This window comes from Pongo pygmaeus, chromosome 10 (assembly GCF_028885625.2).
Source record: "Pongo pygmaeus isolate AG05252 chromosome 10, NHGRI_mPonPyg2-v2.0_pri, whole genome shotgun sequence".
In the NCBI taxonomy this organism is placed as follows: Eukaryota; Metazoa; Chordata; class Mammalia; order Primates; family Hominidae; genus Pongo; species Pongo pygmaeus.
In genome coordinates, this window is record NC_072383.2 from 95,175,872 (window position 1) to 95,197,825 (window position 21,954).

The following is a 21,954-nucleotide window of genomic DNA, read 5'->3' on the forward strand; positions in this document are numbered from 1 at the left end:
GTCAATTGAATTATTCATATGGCAGCTGCCTTAGGTAAATGGCCCCTCTTTTTTTAATCGAAATAGTTGCAAACTAGAAAAAGTTACTTTGTGTTGTTTGATAAACATGTTTATTTCCAGTAACAGAAAAAAAAAACCCTTGTTTTTATAGCAGGTGGCAATACAAATTAATAGGATGCTAGGATGATAATATGTCAGCTTTCTGGCCCTTACTAGAGAAGTGCTTATAATTAAGAACATAAAGAAGTTAGGATCTGAATGAAAACAGTAGTGTAATTCCTTACAATATGATCACCATTTTCTGTATGTTTTGACATAGTATAAATATTTTAGCAAGCCATAGAATTATTAGAAGCACAGAAAACAGCCAAAACCAATTAAAAAAATTCATGCAGACATATTCAGACTATGGAAATATAATATTTGAAATATGTCCTAATAAAGACAACACATTATAAGCCCTTAAAAGGAAGCACTATTGTTTCACTTTTATGTAGTGTCCATACAGCAGAGTGACCATAGTACCTGTGTGGGTTTGAATCCTAGCTTCACAACTTACTAGCTATGTGACGGAGGTCTTTCTAAGCCTAGTTTCCTCACCTGTGAAATGGAGATGAGGATCCTTACCTCTTAGAGTGGCTCTGAGAATTAAACAAGATAATGGGCTTGTATGTAATAAGTACTTATATAAATGGAACTATTACTTCTCATTATGTAACATCAGCTAAATATCTTTATTCTTCTATTTTGTTAATAGCAGATACTCAATAATTGATGCCTAAGTTGAAATGACTATTTCTTGAACATTCATTTATTTACTCATGAACTGAACACTTACTGAGGGCTTAATGTATGTTAACCACTTTCTTTCCTAAGGAGCACAGAGTCTAGCAAGAGAGATAAATAATTGTATTGCAATGTGACAAGGACTATAATCACAATTTGTCAAGGTGGAGAAGTGGGGCAAAGTAGGGACTAATACTGTTTTGGGGAAATGCTGGAGAAGGCTTCACAGATGAAGTACATTTTGAAGGATAAGTGGAGTTCTCCAAGTAGTTATGTGGGAGAAAACAGTCCACAGAGAGATCAGCATGCATACATTTAAAAAAAACTTGAGGTGTAATTTCCATCCATGAAATTAATGCATTTTAAGACTGCAGTCCACAGATGTTTAGTAAATTTACAGAGTTGTGCAACAATCACCACTATCCAGTTTTAGAACATTTTCATCATCCCAAGAAAGATCCCTTATGCCTACTTGCAGTCAATCCTGTTTCCACCCCTAGTCCCATGAAACCACCAAACTGTTTTCTGTCTCTTTAGATTTGCCTTTTCTAGACATTTCATGTAAATAGAATGATAGATTTTATTTTAGTTTTTCTGAGACAGAGTCTTGCTCTGATGCCTAGACTGGAGTGCAGTGGCATGATCTAGGCTCACTGCAACCTCCGCCTCCTGGGTTCAAGCAATTCTCCTGCCTCAGCTTCCCGAGTAGCTCGGACTACAGGCATGCACCGCCATGCCCAGCTAATAGAATGATAGATTTTGTCTTGTTTATGCCTGCTTCTTTCACCTAGTATAATGTTTCATAGGTTCCCCCATGTTGTAGTGTGTAACGGTAGTTTTGTTGTTGTTGTTGCTGAATAATGTTTCATTATATGGATATGCCACGTTTTTTTTCTCTATCCATTCAGTAGTTGATGTTTTCACTTTTTGGCTGTTTTGATAAATGATGTTTTGAACATTCATATACACGTTTTTTTGTGGACATATGTTTTAAATTCTTTTGAGTATATACCTAAGAGTGAAATTGTTGGGTTATATGGCAACTCTATGTTTAGCCTTTTGATGATCTGTCAGATTGTTTTCAAAGGTGGCTCTACCATTTTACATTCTTACCAGCAGTATATGAAGGTTGCAATTTTTCTACATCCTTGCTAACACTTGTTATTATCTGCCTTTTTGGTAGTTCCCATGCTAGTAGGTATGAAGTGGTATCTCACTGTGGTTTTGATTTGCATTTCTCTGGTGGCTAATGATGCTTAGATCTTTTCATGTGCTTATTGGCCATTTGTATATCTTCTTTGGGGAAATGTCTAGTCAGATCTTTTGCCCATTTTTATTGGGTCATTTGTCTTTTTTTATCATTGAGCTTTGAGAGTTTTCTTTTTTAAAAATATATGTATTCTAGATACAAGCCCCCTATCAGATAAATGATTTGCAAATATTTTCTCCTGGTTAGTGGCTTGTCCTTTCATATTGTTAGTAGTGTCTTTGGAGGCACAAAATTTTTAAATTTTAATGAAGTCCAAATTGTCATTTTTTTCTTTTATAGATTGTGTTTTTTTTGGTGGCATATCTAGAACCCTTTGTCTAACTGCAGTTGTTGAATATTTTCTTATATGTTTTCTTCTAGAAGTTGTATAGTTTTAACTTTTACATTTAAGTCTATGATCCATTTTGAGTTAATACTTGCGTAGAGTGTGAGGTAAGATTCTAAATTCTAAATTCATCTTTGTGTCCATGAATATGCAGTTGTCTCAGCACCATTTGTTGCAAAGACTTATCCTTTTCTCGTTGGATTGCTTTGGCACTTTTGTTGAAAATTAATTATAAATGCAAATGTTTATTCCTGGAATTTCAATCCTGTTTCATTGACCTCTAAGTCTACCTTTACTTGAGTGTCCACTGTCTTGGTTCCTGTAGCTTTTAGTAAGTTTTGAAATTGTAAAGTGCATGTTCCAACTATATTCTTCCTTTTCAAAACTGTTTTGGCTACTTTGACTCCTTTACATTTCACTTTCTATTTTAGGATCTGCTTGTCAATTTCTGCAAAAAAAAACTAAGGAGATTTTTGTTGCCATCTTAACAATATTAAGTCCCCTAATTAATGAATATGGACTGTCTCTTCATTTATTCTGACCTTAATTTCTCTCAACAAAGTTTTGTCTTTTTAGTGTATGAGTCTTATACATTTTTGTTGTTTATTTCTATTGTCAAAGGGATTTTTATTTTAATTTTTAGATTGCTTATTGCTAGTATATAAAAATACAGTTCATTTGTGTGTATTCATTGTTTTGCATCCTGTGACCTTGCTAAACAGGTTTAATAATGTTAATTCTGTTTGTGTGTCTGTTTGTGTATTCCTTAGGATTTTCTACATATAGGATCATGTCTTCTGCAAAGAAAGACACTTTACTTCTTCATTTCCAATCTACATGCATTCCACACCCCATGCCCGGGTTTTCTTTCCTGTTTACATAACCTAGAATCTCCTGTGCAATGTCGAACATCTCCCCCATCTGGAAAATGCCCACCATATTCTTTCTCCACTCCAAATTTTTCTACGGTGGGCTCAAGCCCAACTTCCTCAATAAAGGTTTCCTTTCCATTCGAGTTGACTTCTTTTTTCTTTGAATGGCTGGGTCACTAGTCGGTCTTACATTATAGTTATTTAATGTTGTTCTCTATTCTTCATTACATGCCTATTAGTCTTGTTTCCAGAATTTAAGTAGATAAATTACCCATGCTTATGTAGTCAGTAAGCTAGCAATTGTTACTCCAGATTAGTCCCATCACAGCTAATGATTAGGGTTTTTTTTTGTTGTTGTTGTTGTTTTTTTTTTTTTTTTTTTTTTTATCTTGGAATGGGGCTATATTGCTTAGATTTCCCCATAGGCAGATCTTTCCAGGTGTCATCTTCTCCCAGGCTTAATGCTAGAGCTAAGCTAGGCCACATTTACGCCTTATACTTGTTGCTTTGACATCAGCATTGTACACGGCCTTTCTTTTTCTCTGGGAGTCTTCTAGCCAGAAGTAAAATAAAGATACTTTTGTTATTGTTTGTTTTATTCTGCAGGTTCATTGAAAATTAAAGAATTGGTCAAAATATGGGCATCAAAGAATTAGCACCCGTGGGGCTAATGGAATAGTTAGCTCCATCCAGATGATTTAAATCCTAAGAAACTACTACTACTTATTTTAGTTGTCTTTAAAAATGTACAACAGATACTGGCTACTGGTGGAGTTTTGTTCTGTTCACTTCTGTAGCATTGACTTTCTATGTTTAAAAACTGAATATATATTTTTAAAATATATATTCATTCTTTATTAAAGAAACCCCCATGGTAAAAAAAATCCTCAATCATTGTTTGTTTTGCTATTCTATGGAACTTTATGATAATACTATCTCTTTAATATTTTTCTTAGCAGGAAATATGATAGCAAATACTGCCAAAAATCTTTAAGCAATGTTCTAATTTCTGATGCTGTTACACAATATATTCAATTTATAGGTTTTCTATTATAATGGCACTTAATTTTACTTAAGATGCGATTTTTGGATGGGCATAGTGACTCACGCCTGTAATCCCAGCACTTTGGAAGGTTGAGGTGGGCCGATCACCTGAGCTCAGGAGTTCAAGACCAGCCTGGGCAACATGGTGACACCTTGTTTCTACAGAAAATACAAAAACTAGCTGGGTGTGGTGGTGCATGCCTGTAGTCCCAGCTAGTTGGGAGTCTGAGGCAGGAGAATTGTTTGAACCTGGGAGGCAGAGGTTGCAGTGAGCTGAGATTGTGTCATTGCACTCCAGCCTGTGTGACAGAGCAAGACTATGTCTCAAAAATGTATATATATAATTTTTATTAACTTATTACACAAATAATGCAAGTTCATTATAGAAAATTAGAGAAAATGATAAGAATAATTTAACTAACTTAAAACTTGGGATAACCGCTGTTAATAATTTTCTCTGCTTTTATGTACAGGGAATGTATGTGTGTGCATATTTTTTGAAAAGAAGGATTGGACTTTTCATACAATTTTGTAACCTACACTTTTCTTTCCTCAATGTATTTCGAATATCTTTTCATGTCAATAGATACATTATTATCCTTAGTGACTACATAGCATTTCACTAAAATGTCATCTTCAGAAGATGAGAAGCGTTATCACAAAACTTTATATCATAACACATTTGCCATATTTTTAGCCTCCTCTCAGAAGAAGTAGTTCTGTTAGAGAAACATCAGCAAATAAATTTGAAATGTACAGTTCATTAGCCTGGATTGCAATAAGAGCTGCTGCACAGGTTGGTGTGATTTTTGTTTAATCTTTCTTTTTACTGTCATATCTGTATTCTCTGCCTTTAAAGAACACAATATACCTGTAAAAGAGAAAGGAGTTGGGCGTGATACCTCACGCCTGTTATCCCTGCAGTTTGGGAGGCTGAGGCAGGAGGATCACTTGAATCCAGGAGGTCGAGACCAGCCTGGACAACATAGCGAGAGCCCATCTCTACAAAAAATTTAAAAATTAGCTGGGCATGGTGGCATGCCTATAGTCTCAGCTACACAGAAGGCTGAGGCAAAAGGATTGCTTGACTCTGGGAGGTCGAGGCTGCAGTGAGCTGAGATCCCACCACTGCACTCCAGGCTGGGCAACAGAGTGAGATCCTGTCTCAAAAGAAAAAAAGAAAAAAAATTACGTTATTTGGGATTTGTGCCAATTATGTTTCTTTGGAAAGATTAGAAATACTAGTTATGTTTAGTGTTTTCAATCTCTCTATTAGCCAGACTTAATTCTCTTTGTTTCACCTTTTCTCAGTGAAACTATTGGCAGATATACATGTGTACATATTTGACATTTTGGCAACTATCTGTCATAGCTAGGTAAGGTAGCTTATTTAAAGTGACTTATGCATTAATTAAATTGTCAACCCTAAATTATTTGTTTGACTATGATATATTCTACATGTCAGGGATCACATGTTTTTTTTTAGGTTGTCTTTATTTTTTCCTCCAATGTATATGGAATATTATTTTATGAATTAACTTTTTTTCACATTATTTACCTAATTGATAATCTATGAATTAGAAAGCTTACATTTATAATTCTAATTTATGCATTAATTGTAGGTCAGTGAAGCTGTGCTGGCAATTAACTTACTTATTGGAAAGAAGAATACTAGAATGCATAAAGTTAACCAAGTGGCATTACCAAATATCCCAGAATTTGCTGCTCTGGATCTTTTGTCTTCGTATACAGATTATTTGCTTGGTATGTTTCGATGTCTACATATTATGCAAAAAAACTGATATGTGTAATATAGAATCAAGTTTCAAAGATTTAATTGTAATTTGTTGGCTTTTAGCTTAGATGGGATAGTGTTTGGGGGCACTTCCAGGGGATCATAGGGGTCCTAGGGCCAAAATAGAGGGTGCTTAGCTCACTGCACATGTGTGCCTGTTATTCTGTCAGCTGCTGCATTTCAGATGCATGTTCTTTTAAAAAAATGATATTTTGTATCTGTTTCTTTTCCAGTTCACACATATCAAGTGGGGGAATGTTTGCCTCTCTGATCCTTTCATCCAAAATCTACATGCACTCTCCCACTCTGATATGCCTCCCTCTTCTTTTCCTTAGTTATTTTATATTTGTATGTATGTTTGATTGTGTGTTTAAGCTCTTTCTCTCATTAAATTATCATCAACTACCTGAGGGCAGGGTCTTCATATATTCAATTTTCATCTACAGCAAATTGCACAGTGCTTGCACATAGCAGACATTCAATATCAACATTTGTTAAATGAATTAATGAAAGAAATTAGCAAAATTTAAACTGGACTGCAATACTGTTTATGTTTTTGCTTAGTTACCCCTTTGATAGTAAACTATAATATAAACCTCTATATCAGATAACTGGTAACAGGCATTTAACATTCATTTATGTGTTTTTCCATTATTTCACTCAAAAAATATTTATTGAGTGCTTCTTGTGTGCTAAGCACTTGGATAGGTGCTAAGAAGCAAGACACTAGTCTTACTTCCAGACTGACATTTCACTAACATCCACCTCTAATTTTGCTTGGTGCTAGGTCAGCATTGAGCCAAAGGAGAAGAGTTTTAACCTTCTCCTTTGGGAGTGACCTTCCTAATACTTCTGGAATCACATCTGTAGACAGCGTCTTACTCTGCTGCATTGTTGGGTCAGCCTTAGTTAAAGTGTTAATGTCTAACGTCCCCCTCTTTGGCTCTTTTCTGAAGCATAGGTGTCCCAAATTATTTTGCAAACTATTTTATAGATTTTTTTTATGCTGAGGCTTTGTTTTCTTATTTTTATTTCCTTCGTGCCTGGGAGAATTTTACTTTATTGGCTTTCTGAGCCACAGCCTGAAGGTCAGACTGGGTGCTTGCTCTTCTTTAAGGTTCCCATTGGTGGGTTCTCTGGGGACAAAGCCATTGACCCTACACAGGGCAGTTTGGCAGCCCAGCAGCCAGGAGGAGCTGGTCACCACTTCTTTGCTTAACACTGTTTGGCAGCTCAATTCTCCCTGGTTCAGAATGCCAGGAAAGCATCCCTCTTAGAAGCACACATTATTGTACAGTATTAATAATCAAGAGATTACTTGACATCCTAGCTCTCCCAAACCGTTTCATTTCTGTCAGCCTCATTAGAGACTAATCTACTCTAGAATCTGAGGCTAATTGCTCAGTCTCTTGTCTGTAGACTGAGAGATTAGTCAAAATCTAAGACAATGATTCAAACTTCCAATATGGCTATTTCTTCTTCATACTGCCTCCTTATTACTTCTGAATGACGTGTCTACTTTATCCTAGTCATTTCCTTGTGTTCTCCCAGTTTTTAGGGCAGGGATGACCAATAAGTTTCATCCAAGATGGACCCTAAAAATCAGTGGCCTACAACAACAGGAACTCATTCTTCCATTCAGCTCATGTGTTCTGCTTCAGGCTGTAGGTTGGGTTCAGGTGCACTCTTACGTACATTTGTTGTGAGTGAGGCCCAAGCAAAAGAGACAGTGGTTAGCTGGGGCATGATCTTCTCATGGTAGATACCAGAGCAAAAGAGCCACAAACCAAATCACACAAGTGCATTTAAGGCCTCTCTTCACATCCCATCCCATTGGCCACAGCAAGTCATAGGGCCAAGTCCAATATCAGTGAGCTAGGGAAATATACACTGCTTGTACAGGAAGGGAGAGAGGCATGGATGTTTGCTAAATGATAATCCAAACTCTCACATATGACAAATTCAATGGCCAGTGGCTACCTGAGAAGAACCTCTGTATGGTTCAGAGGAAAGAACCATAGAAAAGACACGAAAAAGGTGCTGTGATTAATTAATGATGTCAGCCAAGGGCACACACAGTGGAAAATGGCATCCTCTAGACAAAACCATGTTTGTTGATCCAGTTGAGTAGGTAGTCTTCATCTGAGTTTAATACTAGAACCTAAGCTTTCTTGTTCCGTGTCAGTGGCTTTCATAGCATATTACATTTTTTCAGTTTCCATTTTATACCATTAGCCCTTCTTTACTATTTTAACTATGAAATTACCAAATTTTAAAATCCAATCTGTTTTGCATTTTGCCTAGCCTTGAGAATAATAATTTTGCCTTCCAGTCCTTTCCTGGCAGGCTGATAATTAATTCATGTTGATGACTTCCCTCACTTCAGTGTTTGGGTTAGAAGGAGGTTCTGAATTCCCACTTGGTTGCCACTAATACCCAGATGGCAGTGAGGTTCATATTATAATGGCTTTTGCTAAAGGGCAAAATTCCTTAACAACAACAAATAAAACTTGTTTGATTTTCCTTGCATTAGCATAAATTAGCATCCAGCAAAAAACCTCCTCAGTAATCTTAGCTTTAAACAATACTAGCATTGATCTACACATGAGGTGATGAGCAACATTTGCTGTTATTGTATGCAGAGTACTGTACCAGATATTTACATTCAGAGAGAAGGAAGAGTCAGAGAACACATCAAGGAAGCAGGTCTTACCTTCCATGAGCTTCTAGTCATGGGCAATCAGAACAGGCATATACCCTGAAATGACAGACATTTATTTTTTGGCCAGGCACAGAGGCTCATGCCTGTAATCCCAGCACTTTGGGAAGCTAAGGTGGGTGGATTATTTGAGGTCAGGAGTTTGAGACCACCCTGGGCAACATGGTGAAACCCCGTCTCTACTAAAAATACAAAAATTAGCCGGGTATGCTGGTGCACACCTGTAGTCCCAGCTACTCAGGAGGGTGAGACAGGAGAATCGCTTGAACCCAGAAGGTGGAGGTTGCAGTGAGCCGAGATCGCACCATTGCACTCCAGCCTCAGTGACAAAGTGAGACTCTGTCTCAAAAAATAAAATACAAAAAACAAAATTCATCTTTTAAGAAGAGCATAATAGGCTGGGTGCGGTGGGTTACAGCTATAATCCCGGCACTTTGGAAGGCCAAGACGGGTGGATCACTTGAGGCCAGGAGTTCAAGACCAGCCTGGCCAACATGGCAAAACCCGATCTCTACTAAAAATACAAAAATTAGCTGGGTATGGTGGTGGGCGCCTATAATCCCAGCTACTAGGGAGGCTGAGGCAGGGTAATAGATTGAACCTGGGAGGCAGAGATTGCAGTGAGCCGAGATCACGCCACTGCACTCAGCCTGGGTGACAGAGTGAGACTCTATCTCAAAAAATAAAATAAAACAAAACAAAACAAAAATGAAAACAAAACAAAAAAAGAAGCAGAGCATAATAATGAAGGCAGATTAAAGTGCCACAAGCTAAATCCATCTATGCCTTCTGAGGGGAGCTGGACACAGGCAGGACGGCATATGAGTTAATTAAGAGCATTGTTCTCTGGGAGAGGTATATTATGCGGCAGGTGTAAATTGACTCGGGAAGCAAATTTTATCAACAGAGCAACTGATGACAGGAGCATGATGACAGAATGGACTAGTCATGTGTGGAGAGTGGACTATAGATCATCCTGCCAGGACCAGAGAGCAATTGTATGACATCTATAGCACAGTAAGAGAGTTAAGTGATGCACCTAGTACAATTACTGAGGTATTCTCTGTAGGAACAGACACCTTGAGATGATGGCACTGGCAATGTGGGGCCATGTTTAAATTCAATGCAAAGAAACCTTTATTTCATGCTACCTACTTTGGGTCCAGTTATATTCAAGTATATACTCTATCATTTTGTCTTGATTTTCTTGTGGCCTTGATAAAAATTTCAGCTGGGATTAAAATTATTAAATTCTGTATTTAAATTTTGAATTCAAAGTAACATTTAGGATTACTGGTCCCAGATGCAGCCTCTTACTACTACATAAACAATATATACAGAAAACTATAAATGCCTGTCTTGCTAAAAGTAATGTCAGTGAATGTTAGGTCCAGGGTCAGGTTCCAGCCCATGCTGAGGTCGGAGGGGTGTGGGTGGATGGGGAGCAGGGAGCTGAAAGAACGTTCGGGGGGCTGTAGGTATGTGAAATACAGCTTTATTCAGTAGCTCTCTCATCAGCAGCTCTCTTATACAGACTGCTCTGTCTCGGCTCCTTGCTCTGGCCACTGCCACACACAGCTGCGCAGCCAGCTCTCCCTTCAGGGTGAGCAGCTTAACTCTTTCTTTCTCTGGGCATGAGTGCACCTATACAGTGTCAGCATGGCAATTATACCTTTTATAGACAGTAGTGGTTCAGAGCCAAACGATGAGCCTTCCCATGGCTACATGGCTGTGATAACAAGTAGAGTTATACGCCTGCGCTCTAAACTCACTGAGTCCCACAGAATGTAAACATCCTACTTCGGCCTATCCTTGACCAAAGCATATCCATTACCTTACAGTGAACCTATTGTCAGAATACAAAAAGAGATTTATGGAGCAGAGCCGAGAATCACAACTGGGCTTTAATGTATGTTTTGCCTCTTGAAACAGAGCAAACCTTCCAGCCTGAAAAGAAATCTGATTTTTCCCTCCCATACCACCTTGCACCTGGTGCAGAGATACAGGGTCAATAACAACTAATTAAAAAGTGAGATGCAATTCCTCTACTATTATCTTCTGTTTTCCTATTCCTCTAACACACAATTCCCCATAGTGGGGGAACTGGATTGGTATATTACTACTCAAATCCAAAATAATTATACTACACCTATAGGTGGGAATGGAGAAAAATCATCTGTGGTAGTGAAGGTGTGGTGTGTGTGTGTGTGTGTGTGTGTGAATTTGTGTGTGTTGCATCGAGTATTAGAGATGAGACAATTGGGTCATGACAAGGACCAGCCTCAGTGAAGCAGACTTGTCCTGGTCCAATGCCTGCAAGAGTCCAGAAACTCTACTCAGAGATTCATACACTGATCACTTAAATCTGAGAAGGGACAGTACCATGGCTAAGAGGAGAGCACACACCCTATCAATTGTCAGGTACTAGGCAGGAGGAGACCCTGTTTATTCTAGACAGAGTCAACAATGTAAAATAAGAAACAACAGATGGTTCATGTGAGAGAAAACATTCTTAAAAGAGCCCAGTGGAATGCTGTCCTGGAGACTGAGAGGAAGCTTTACCCTTCAGTGAACTGGAGGAGACTCAACAAGATTGTTTGCTACCCTTAGCAGGGCCCAGGCCATCAAGATTCACACAACAGCAGAAAGCGATGACTCAGGAAGTGCCAGATAATAATGGGATGAGTGGCACCTGATGCTGTGTGCCAGCGCTATCTTACTTGATTTCATTTATGTTTCAGGAAAATCCTGCGGGAGTGTCATTATACACATTTATAAATGAGGCAAGGTGCTCATTCAGAGAGGTTATGTAACTTGCGTACTATTCCACTACTGATTCAAATCCTGATCTATCCAATTCTAAAGGCTGTGCTGTTAAGCTTAATGTTGGGTGTGATAAGAAAGTATTGCCAGGAACTTAAAATGCAGAATTGATGCTTCTAATCAGCCTGCTGGACTGCTTGGATGGAGTTGACATGAGCGATGCCTCTGCCCTTCCCAATCCAAACACATAACAGTGGTGGGTAAATAGCACAAAAATTGTTTTAATTTGTAGCTGAGCTTGAAACCAGGAAAGGAAAATTCCAAATTGCCAAAGCAAATTGGGGATTTGTAGCAGGGCCTGAACCTGAGGACTTCACTGGAGAGGGATTAGAATTAGGCCTTAACAGATGGAACTGGGACTTCAGTACCAGACTCATGGAGCAGTCTGGAAAGAGGGCCCTGCAGGTAGGGAAAGTCAGAAACCAGCTAACTGTATAAATGGGGATTCAGAGTGGGCTTGTCCACACACTGGGGACTAGAAATACACTGTCCACTGGCTTGAGTAGATTCAGGGAAACAGGACAAATGCCCACATTAAAACCCACTTTAGGCCCGGGCGCGGCGGCTCACGCCTGTAATCCCAGCACTTTGGGAGGCCCAGGCGGGCGGATCACGAGGTCAGGAGATCGAGACCATCCTGGCTAATATGGTGAAACCCCGTCTCTACTAAAAATACAAAAAATCAGCCGGGCGTGATGGCGGGCGCCTGTAGTCCCAGGTACTCGGGAGGCTGAGGCAGGAGAATGGCGTGAACCCGGGAGGCAGAGCTTGCAGTGAGCTGAGATAGCGCCACTGCACTCTGGCCTGGGCAAAAGAGCGAGACTCCGTCTCAAAAAAAAAAAAAAAAAAAAAATACACACACAAAAAACCCCACTTTAGGTTGTAAGGTTGTAATTCACACCACCTAAATGATACACGGAAATTGGCATTTTAAATACTGGCCCAGAACCAGTGAAACCCAGGGAGCCCTGGCCTGGGCTGATAGGAAGCGATTGCAAACGGATCCTCCTCCATGCAGGGCAGAAGGAACTCTTCCTCCATCCTCCCCAATTCTTCTGAAGATGGTTATAGTACAAATTGTATCTGGACAAACTCTGGTAACACCTTTGGGTTAGGAAGAGAAAATAATTTTAAGTATTCAGTCAGAAAAAGAAAGTTTTCTAAAAAGGAACAAACACTGAACTGTTCTTAGTTTTTCTCTGCAGCATTAAAGACCAGATTACATTGGTCAAATATGTATGGAGTATTTTTTTCTTTTAGTTTAATTCATTTTTTTGAATAGGTAATTTATTCTCAAGAATCAAAACTCAAAAGGTACGAAAGGGTATCTTTCCATCTTCTCTGCAAGTGTCCAGTTCTCGGTTCCCCCCAGAAGCAATCAATTATTACCAGTCTATTAGTGTCCTATTCCTGCTGTAACGAATTACCACACATTTATTGTCTTTTGGTTCTGGAGGTCAGAAGTCCAAAATAGGTCTTATTGGGCTAATTCAGGTGTCACCAGGGATACATTATTCTAAAAGTTCTGAGGGAGAATCTGTTTCCTTGCATTTCCCAGCTTCCAGAGGCCACCTGAATTCCTTGGCTCATGGTCCCTCCCTTTATCTTCCAAGCCAGCAGCGTAGCATCTCCAAATCTCTCTGATCTGAAACATACTCCTCTGACTTCGTTTCTGCATATACAGACCCTGTGATTACATTAGGCCCACCTGGATGACCCAGGATAATCTCCTTATCTCAAAGTCAGTTGATAGGTGATTGGTGGGCAATCTATTTTTTTTTTTTTTTTTGAGATGGAGTTTCGCTCTTGTTGCCCAGGCTGGAGTGCAATGGCATAATCTCGGCTCACTGCAATCTCTGCCTCCTGAGTTCAAGTGATTCTCCTGCCTCAGCCTTCTGAGTAGCTGAGTTTACAGGCACCCACAACCATGCCCGGCTAATTTTTGTATTTTTAGTAGAGACAGGGTTTCACCATGTTGGCCAGGCTGGTCTCGAACTCCTGATCCACATGCCTCAGCTTCCCAAAGTGCTGGGATTACAGGCGTGAGCCACCATGCCCGGCCTGGTCTGCAATCTTAATTCTCCTTTGCCCTGTAATCTAACATATTCACAGATTCTGGGGATTAGACATGAACATCTTTAGGGGACCATCATTCTGCCTACCAGAGTCATTTTCTTGTGTTCCCCACCAGAGATATTACATGCTTATATCAACTGTCAGAGTTCCATTATAGAGGTCAGAATCCACTCCAGTTCATTCAAATAGAATGAGATTTATCAAAGGACTTTCAAAGTCAATGGGAGAGCTAAAGAAACAAATTCTAGGCTGTGTCCAGAAATGATTAAGCCACATGTAACTGGACCACCAAGGCACAGCTTTTGTTTGTTTCCTATATGGGAAACTGTAGATCAGGAATTTGTCTGAAGAATAGAAAGCCTCTGCTCAGCTGTAGGCTTAAAAACCACACTTCTTCTGCCAGAATCACACCAGCCAAAGAGATGCCTTGAATCACCTGTCTCCCTCATCACTTAACCCAGTTCCACCTCCAAGTCTTGCATGAATGCACTGAATTTATAATACCTAAAATTCCATCCAGGACAATAGTTGCAAGGAAATTTGGGAGGTGTCATTTTTATCTTCATAATTTCTTCAATATAGAAAAGCACATTTGGAATTTAAGATGGATGTTGAGTGAACCAACCTTGTATATGCACTGATACATTGACATATTTTTCCCTTAAAAATACAAATAGTGGTATAACTGTACAATAATAATGCTCCTTGCTCTTTTTTCTTTAAATTAATATAAATGTATCTTGACAATTTTTTCTTTTTTTTTAAATTTTATTATTATTATACTTTAAGTTTTAGGGTACATGTGCACAACGTGCAGGTTTGTTACATATGTATACATGTGCCATGTTAGTGTGCTGCACCCATTAACTCGTCATTTATATTTAATAAATGGTGCTGGGAAAACTGGCTAGCCATATGTAGAAAGCTGAAACTGGATCCCTTCCTTACACCTTATACGAAAATTAATTCAAGATGGATTAAAGACTTAAATGTTAGACCTAAAACCATAAAAACCCCAGAAGAAAACCTAGGCAATACCATTCAGGACATAGGCATGGACGAGGACTTCATGTCTAAAACACCAAAAGCAATGGCAACAAAAGCCAAAATTGACAAATGGGATATAATTAAACTAAAGAGCTTCTGCACAGCAAAAGAAACTACCATCAGAGTGAACAGGCAACCTACAGAATGGGAGAAAATTTTTGCAACCTACTCATCTGACAAAGGGCTAATATCCAGACTCTATAATGAACTCAAACAAATTTACAAGAAAAAAACAAACAAACCCATCAGAAAGTGGGCGAAGGATACGAACAGACACTTCTTAAAAGAAGACATTTATGCAGCCAAAAAACACATGAAAAAATGCTCATCATCACTGGCCATCAGAGAAATGCAAATCAAAACCACAATGAGATACCATCTCACACCAGTTAGAATGGCAATCATTAAAAAGTCAGGAAATAACAGGTGCTGGAGAGGATGTGGAGAAATAGGAGCACTTTTACACTGTTGGTGGGACTGTAAACTAGTTCAACCATTGTGGAAGTCAGTGTGGCGATTCCTCAGGGATCTAGAACTAGAAATACCATTTGACCCAGCAATCCCATTACTGGGTATATACCCAATGGATTATAAATCATGCTGCTATAAAGACACATGCACACGTATGTTTATAGCAGCACTATTCACAATAGCAAAGACTTGGAACCAACCTAAATGTCCAACAACGATAGACTGTATTAAGCAAATGTGGCACATATACACCATAGAATACTATGCAGCCATAAAAAATGATGAGTTCATGTCCTTTGTAGGGACATGGATGAAGCTGGAAACCATCATTCTCAGCAAACTGTCGCAAGGACAAAAAACCAAACACCGCATGTTCTCACTCATAGGTGGGAATTGAACAATGAGAACACATGGACACAAGAAGGGGAACATCACACTCTGGGGACTGTTGTGGGGTGGGGGGAGAGGGGAGGGATAGCATTAGGAGACAATTTTTTTCAAATCATCACATAAGCAGCTTTTTCATGGCTGTATAATATTCCTTTGTATAGGTACAGAATAATTAAATTCATTAGTCTCTTTGATAGCTATTTATGTTGTTTCTACTCTTTTGCTATTACATTCATCTGTACATCTTATACATTTATATCATTTTGTACATAAGCTAGTATATCTATTGGGTCAATTCCCATAAAGCAAATGTCTAGATCAAAGGGTGGTTTCATTTGAGAATTTGATATTTTTTGCCAAAATCATTCCGAAAAGGTTATGCCACTTTGAACTCCTGTCAGCAGTTAATAAATGGTCTTTTTTCAACACCCTTACTGGCAAAGGTACATTATAAACATTTTTTAAACTTTTGTTGACATGGTGGGAGAAAAAAAGGTTCAAATTTAATTTACACATCTCTTGTGAGGACTAAGCTTGAACATCTTTTTGTGAACTCTCTGCTCATAATCTTTCCTGATTAAAAAAAAATTTGGCCTTTAAGTATTTGTAGAAGTCCTTTATTATGAAAATCAACATTTTAGTTGTGATATTTATAAATATAGCTTTCTAATTTTTCAGTTGTTACTTAACATTTTACATGATAGTTCTGTTCCATGAAGAAGTTATTTATTTCTATATAGTAGAAATTATTAATCTTTTTGATAGATTTTGGATTTCTGTCAGAGTTAGAAAAGTCCTCCCTACTCAGATTCTTTAAATAACTTATAGAAATCTATTTGGAATATGTAAAGTGTGACAAGTGGATATAAATTTAATTTTTACAGATGGCTACCCTATTTCTGTACTTTTCTTTCAGTTCTAATTCATCTGTCCATTTTGGTTTCAATACATTTTTTAAATTTTTGTAACCTCATAATAATATACTTACTATAAAGATAAGTCCCCATTAATTACTGTCTCTTGTGGCTTTTTTATGTGTTAAGTCTAGAAGCAGCTTGTCTAGTTCACAAAAAGTCCTGCTGTATTTTTATTGGGATTACGTTATATTTAGACATTAACTTAGAAATAACTTACACTTTTATTCTACTGAATCATCTTAACCAAGAATATTATATGCCCTTTATATTTTGTAGTTCACATCCCTTAGGGTGTTTTAACATTTTCTTCAAATAAATCTTGTACTTTTCTGGTTAGGTTTATTTTAGAGATGTTATCTTCTTATTGTATTGTTATTTAAAAAAATTATTTCTATTAGTTGTTTTTATGTACAGAGGCTGTTGATGCCACTCTATTTACTTTATTATCCTTAGATATTTTCTCCACTTGGTCATCCATGAACAAGGTTGAAGTCACCAAATATTTTCTGTAAATAGTCAGATAGTAAATATTTAAGTCTACTTATTTAAGTCTTTATGGTCTCTGCTGAACCTACTCAACTTGCTGTTGTAGCATAAAGGAACCATCCTCACAGTGTAAATGAATGAGCATGGCTGTGTTCCATTAAAACTTTACTGTGGGCCAGGCACGGTGGCTCATGCCTGTAATCCTGACACTTTGGGAAGCCGAGGCGGGCAAATCATGAGGTCAGGAGTTTGAGGTCAGCCTGGCCAACATGGTGAAACCCCGTTTCTACTAAAAATACAAAAAATTAGCTGAGCATAGTGGCGGGCACCTGTAATCCCAGCTACTCGGGAGGCTGAGGCAGGAGAATCACTTGAACCTAGGAGGCGGAGGTTGCAGTGAGCTGACATGGCGCTACTGCACTCCAGCCCGAGCAACAGAATGAGATTCTATCCCCCAACCAAAAAAAAAACTTTACTGTGGACATTGACATTTAAGTTTCATATGATTTTCATGTAACACAAAATATTATTCTTTTAATTTTTTCCCAACCATTAAAAATGTAACAACCATTTTTAGTTCATGAGTCCCACATAAACACGTGTGGCCAGATTTTGCCCATGGGCTAGAGTTTGACAACACCTGGACAAGGTGAACAGAGGTCCTCTGCTGCTCACATAATTGTTCCTCCTCTTATATCTGTAGTTTTTGTTTTTGTTGACAAGATGTTACTTGGACTATGAATATTCTTAAGTATTATATCTTTATTGTGAATGACACCCTTTAACATTATAAAGGTCCCACTTTTGTTTCACTTTTTGGCCAGAATTCTACCTTGTCTAATACTGACATCACAAATTTTGCTTTCTTTTGGTTTACATTTTCCTGCTACACCTTTTCCCATGTTTTTATTTTCAAACTTTTGAAATAATTTTATTTCAAATATGCTTTTACATAGGGCATAGAGTTGGGTTTTCTTTATCATAAGACCTGATAGTATTTTTCTTGTAATAGGTGATTTAAATGTAAATGTATTGATATGTGGGGTATGTTTGATGTTATTATTTCAGATCACTTTACAATATGTATACAACAAATTAGGAAACAAAAACAATAAAATTAGAAAGTTGTAATTTTAGGGGAAAAACTATTAGCCAACTTTTTCAGGAAAATTAATTATAGCAAAAAGAAAACCTCTCACAAATGATAAGAAGAAAGTAATCACCGATGTTAAGAAATCAAATTTTTAAAGGTTTTTTTGGTTCAACTTTAAGCAAATTTGAAAACTTCTATATAACTTGTAATTTCCTGGGAAAATATAATTTACCCAGATTTACTTTAGGTTAAAAAAAATTAGACAAATCTATTAGTTTAGAAAACAATACAGTTCTATTAGAAATTAAAGCTGAAAAATTAAAATTTATTAATTTAAAAAGAATAGTAATAAACTCATTACCAGTTAACATAAATAGCATATTACAGATCTCATTAATGTCTGACTCAATAAAAGATCGTTGAATTCTCACACCTACTTCAGCCAATCTGCTGCAATATAATGTTTCAGTTGAAATAATTTTTAAAAAAATCCAGCCTCACACAGATATGTAGTTAGAAAATGGAGGAGTATTTCAACAGCCTTTTCAGATAATTGCGGATAGTCTTCTCTGAAACTAAACCAGAACTGGGTAAGCGGTAGTTTTTTAAAAGTTCATTCCAAAGTAGAATCTGAAATTATATCATTAAACTTTTTGAACTCTGTTATATCAAAATACATTAGTCTGTCTTGCTGTTGAATGACATCTTTTACCCATGCATGATTTTGTAACATTGTGTATTAGGCATTTGGAAAATACAGACTTCAAATATGCAGGTCTTCTAAACATGTATACATTTTATTGGACAATATAAAAAATGTTAAAATATCACCACAATTCCTATCAGAAAATTCTAAGTATTGAAAAGTTCATAGTGGTAGATATAAGTTTTCCAAAATTCTAAATCGTTACTTCAAAACTTGAATTTTATCTTTGGCAGCACACCCGTCAGTTATTTCCCTGGAAGTCAGGTACACTTCTTTCATTTTTGAACAAATGTTTGCCTCCTACCTAAGTCTGAAAACACTTTGTCTTGTCAGCTGTTCTTTCAGTAAAAATGGCAGTCCATGAAAAAAAAAGTAAAAGTGTTCATTCAGCTTGCAACTCAAAGAATCACTTAAGTGCTTTTCCTGGAGACAGCCATTGTACTTCAGTATGCAGCAGGAGTGTTTTTTGTGTGCTTCCCATTTTATCACAGAAAAGATGAAAAAGGTGTGTGCTCAAGGGTCAATAGTTAATAACATTAACAACTTTTACTGCTTCATCAAAGATATTCTTTTTTTTTTTTTTTGAGACGGACTTTCGCTCTTGTTACCCAGGCTGCTGGAGTGCAATGGCACAATCTCGCCTCCCTGCAACCTCCGCCTCCCGGGTTCAAGTGATTCTCCTGCCTCAGCCTCCTGAGTAGCTGGGATTACAGGCATGCGCCACCATGCCTGGCTAATTTTGTATTTTTAGTAGAGATGGGGTTTCTCCATGTTGGTCAGGCTGGTCTTGAACTCCTGATCTCAGGAGATCCACCCGCCTCGGCCTCCCAAAGTGCTGGGATTACAGGTGTGAGCCACCACGCCTGGCCCATCAAGGATATTCTTAAATGAAACTGACATTTGAATCAATGTGTTCATTCTACTATGAGGGCATGGCAATGAAGAATGCAAGCACTGCTAGGATGGTTTGGTGCCACTACCTTCCTACATTTCTGCTAAGGTACTGGCCATTAAACTTACCATTGCCTTTGTGCCATCAATGCCAAATGCTAACACATTTGTTCCAGGATAAACCATTAGATTCAGAAAAAGTTGCCAATCATTCACATAGGAAGAGATCTTTGAATAGTTGGTGCTGATACTGTTAGACAAATATAAGCAAAACTGCAAGTCTAGCCACATCTGTAAATTTGAGCCATTTGTAGTACAACTGTTATGTACCCATACAAATTTTAAAAATAAAAACAAAAGGTAATCTAGGCATGCTTCTTTAAAAAGTTTTGAGCCATTTACAAAGCAAAAGTATAATTCTGCAGATGAGTTATGAACTGAGTCTTTATGTTTGCAGCTACATTTAAAATCTAACAAGTTATTTTATTATTGGAAAGTGCCATGATTTCATCGGCTAAATTTTTTTCCATGAGTGATTACTGCAAATGGAATATTTAGGTCTTAGACCTCAGGATGTGCATTCATCAGTGTCAACTGTATAAAATTTTATTAGTCTCTAGGTTTTTGTGTACATTTCTCTAACTAATGCATTTATCTAGCTTTGAGTTTGAAAGGCTGCAACAAATAATTTTTTTGGCTCATCACATATAGGTTTATAATTTTAAAATCTTTTTTCTTTAAACTATGAACAATTGGTCTCAAAATAATTCTTCAACTTGACTGGCACTATAATACTATTCAAAAGTGCACAGCTCACCATCAAGAAGTATGCTTTGCAATTTCTTCCTGAGATTTACATCTTAGTAGCATCACCTGTCTCCTTCTTTATACATTCTACTTGATTACAATTGCTTTGGGCATTATTCCACACATTTTGTGGCTTAGGATTTTTAGCTCTTCTCTGATTTACTGAAAATGGAATTTGTGTTTTTGTTACTTGTTTTCCTTGTTGTCTTGGGATAATTTTCAGGGGGGAAAAGGGATGTGCCAATATTATATGAATGTCTTCAAATTGGAAGTCACCACAAAATTGTTTTTTAAAAAATAAGTGTTTTACTCTATTATAAAATATATACAGAAAAGAACACAAATCATGGCCGGGTATGATGGCTCACGCCTATAATCCCAGCACATTGGGAGTCTGAGGTGGGCGGATCACCTGAGATCAGGAGTTCAAGACCAACCTGGCCAACATGGTGAAACCCCATCTCTACGAAAAATACAAAAATTAGCCAGGTGTGGGGGCAGGCACCTGTAATCCCAGCTACTCGGGAGGCTGAGGCAGGAGAATCTCTTGGATCCAGGAGGTAGAGGTCACAATGAGCTGAGATCGTGCCATCGCACTCCAGCCTGGGCAACAAGAGTGAATCTCCATCTCAAAAAAAAAAAAAAAAAACCCACAAATTATGAATTTACAGCTTCATTAATTATCAGAAAGGAAACACCCATGTAACCATCACTAGGTCAAGAAATAGAATAAGACCAGCGCCCCAGAAGTCTACGTCATGTTCCCTTCTGGCCCCTAGCAACCTCTTTTCCTTCTGATTTGTAACAGATAGTTTGGCCAGCTTTTGAATTTTGTATACATGAAACCATATAGTCTGTATTCTTTTTTGTCTGACTTCTGTTCACCCCTATACTTGTGTGATTAATCCTTTTGGTGGGCATAATAGCACAATTTAGTGTCCATTCCACTGTTGGTAAACATTTGGGGTTATGAATAATGCTGCTATGAATATATTTGTATGTGACATTTTTGTGCACAGATGTATGCATTTTTATAATATGCCAAGGAATGGAATTGCTGGTCATAAGACATATATGTTTTTAGCCTTAGTGGGTATTGCCAAGAAGACCACTTAATCTTAATTGCAATTAAGATTTCACTACATGAAATCTTATATTAATTATATGTTTATTATTTATATATTAATTTATATATTAACATATATATTAATTATATATTTCACTACCTGACCAATCAAGTACAGGGCCTTATAAAGACTACAGTGGTTTACTTTTGGTGAACTTTTTTAAAAGAAAGTTTCTTGAGAACGCACCCCAGCACACAGGCTTGCAAATGAAGAAAGAAGTAGATGTAATATAGAAAAAAGAAAGGAAAGGAGGAAGAGAGGAAAGGGCCCTCAGTGTTGCCAGCTATGCAGTAGTCTAGAAATACGTCA

At 37.6% G+C, this 21,954-nt stretch overlaps 1 protein-coding gene across 1 annotated transcript in view; it reads left to right on the forward strand.

Annotated features, from left to right (window-relative positions):
* The window catches only part of CFAP54 (cilia and flagella associated protein 54), a 379,132-nt gene that overhangs the window by 261,781 nt on the left and 95,397 nt on the right, over positions 1-21,954 (forward strand). Inside the window, exons 60-61 of the mRNA XM_054442311.1 lie at positions 4,995-5,093; positions 5,920-6,061. Of these exons, the coding sequence (XP_054298286.1) occupies positions 4,995-5,093; positions 5,920-6,061 (241 nt within the window). The remainder of the gene's footprint in view (positions 1-4,994; positions 5,094-5,919; positions 6,062-21,954) is intronic.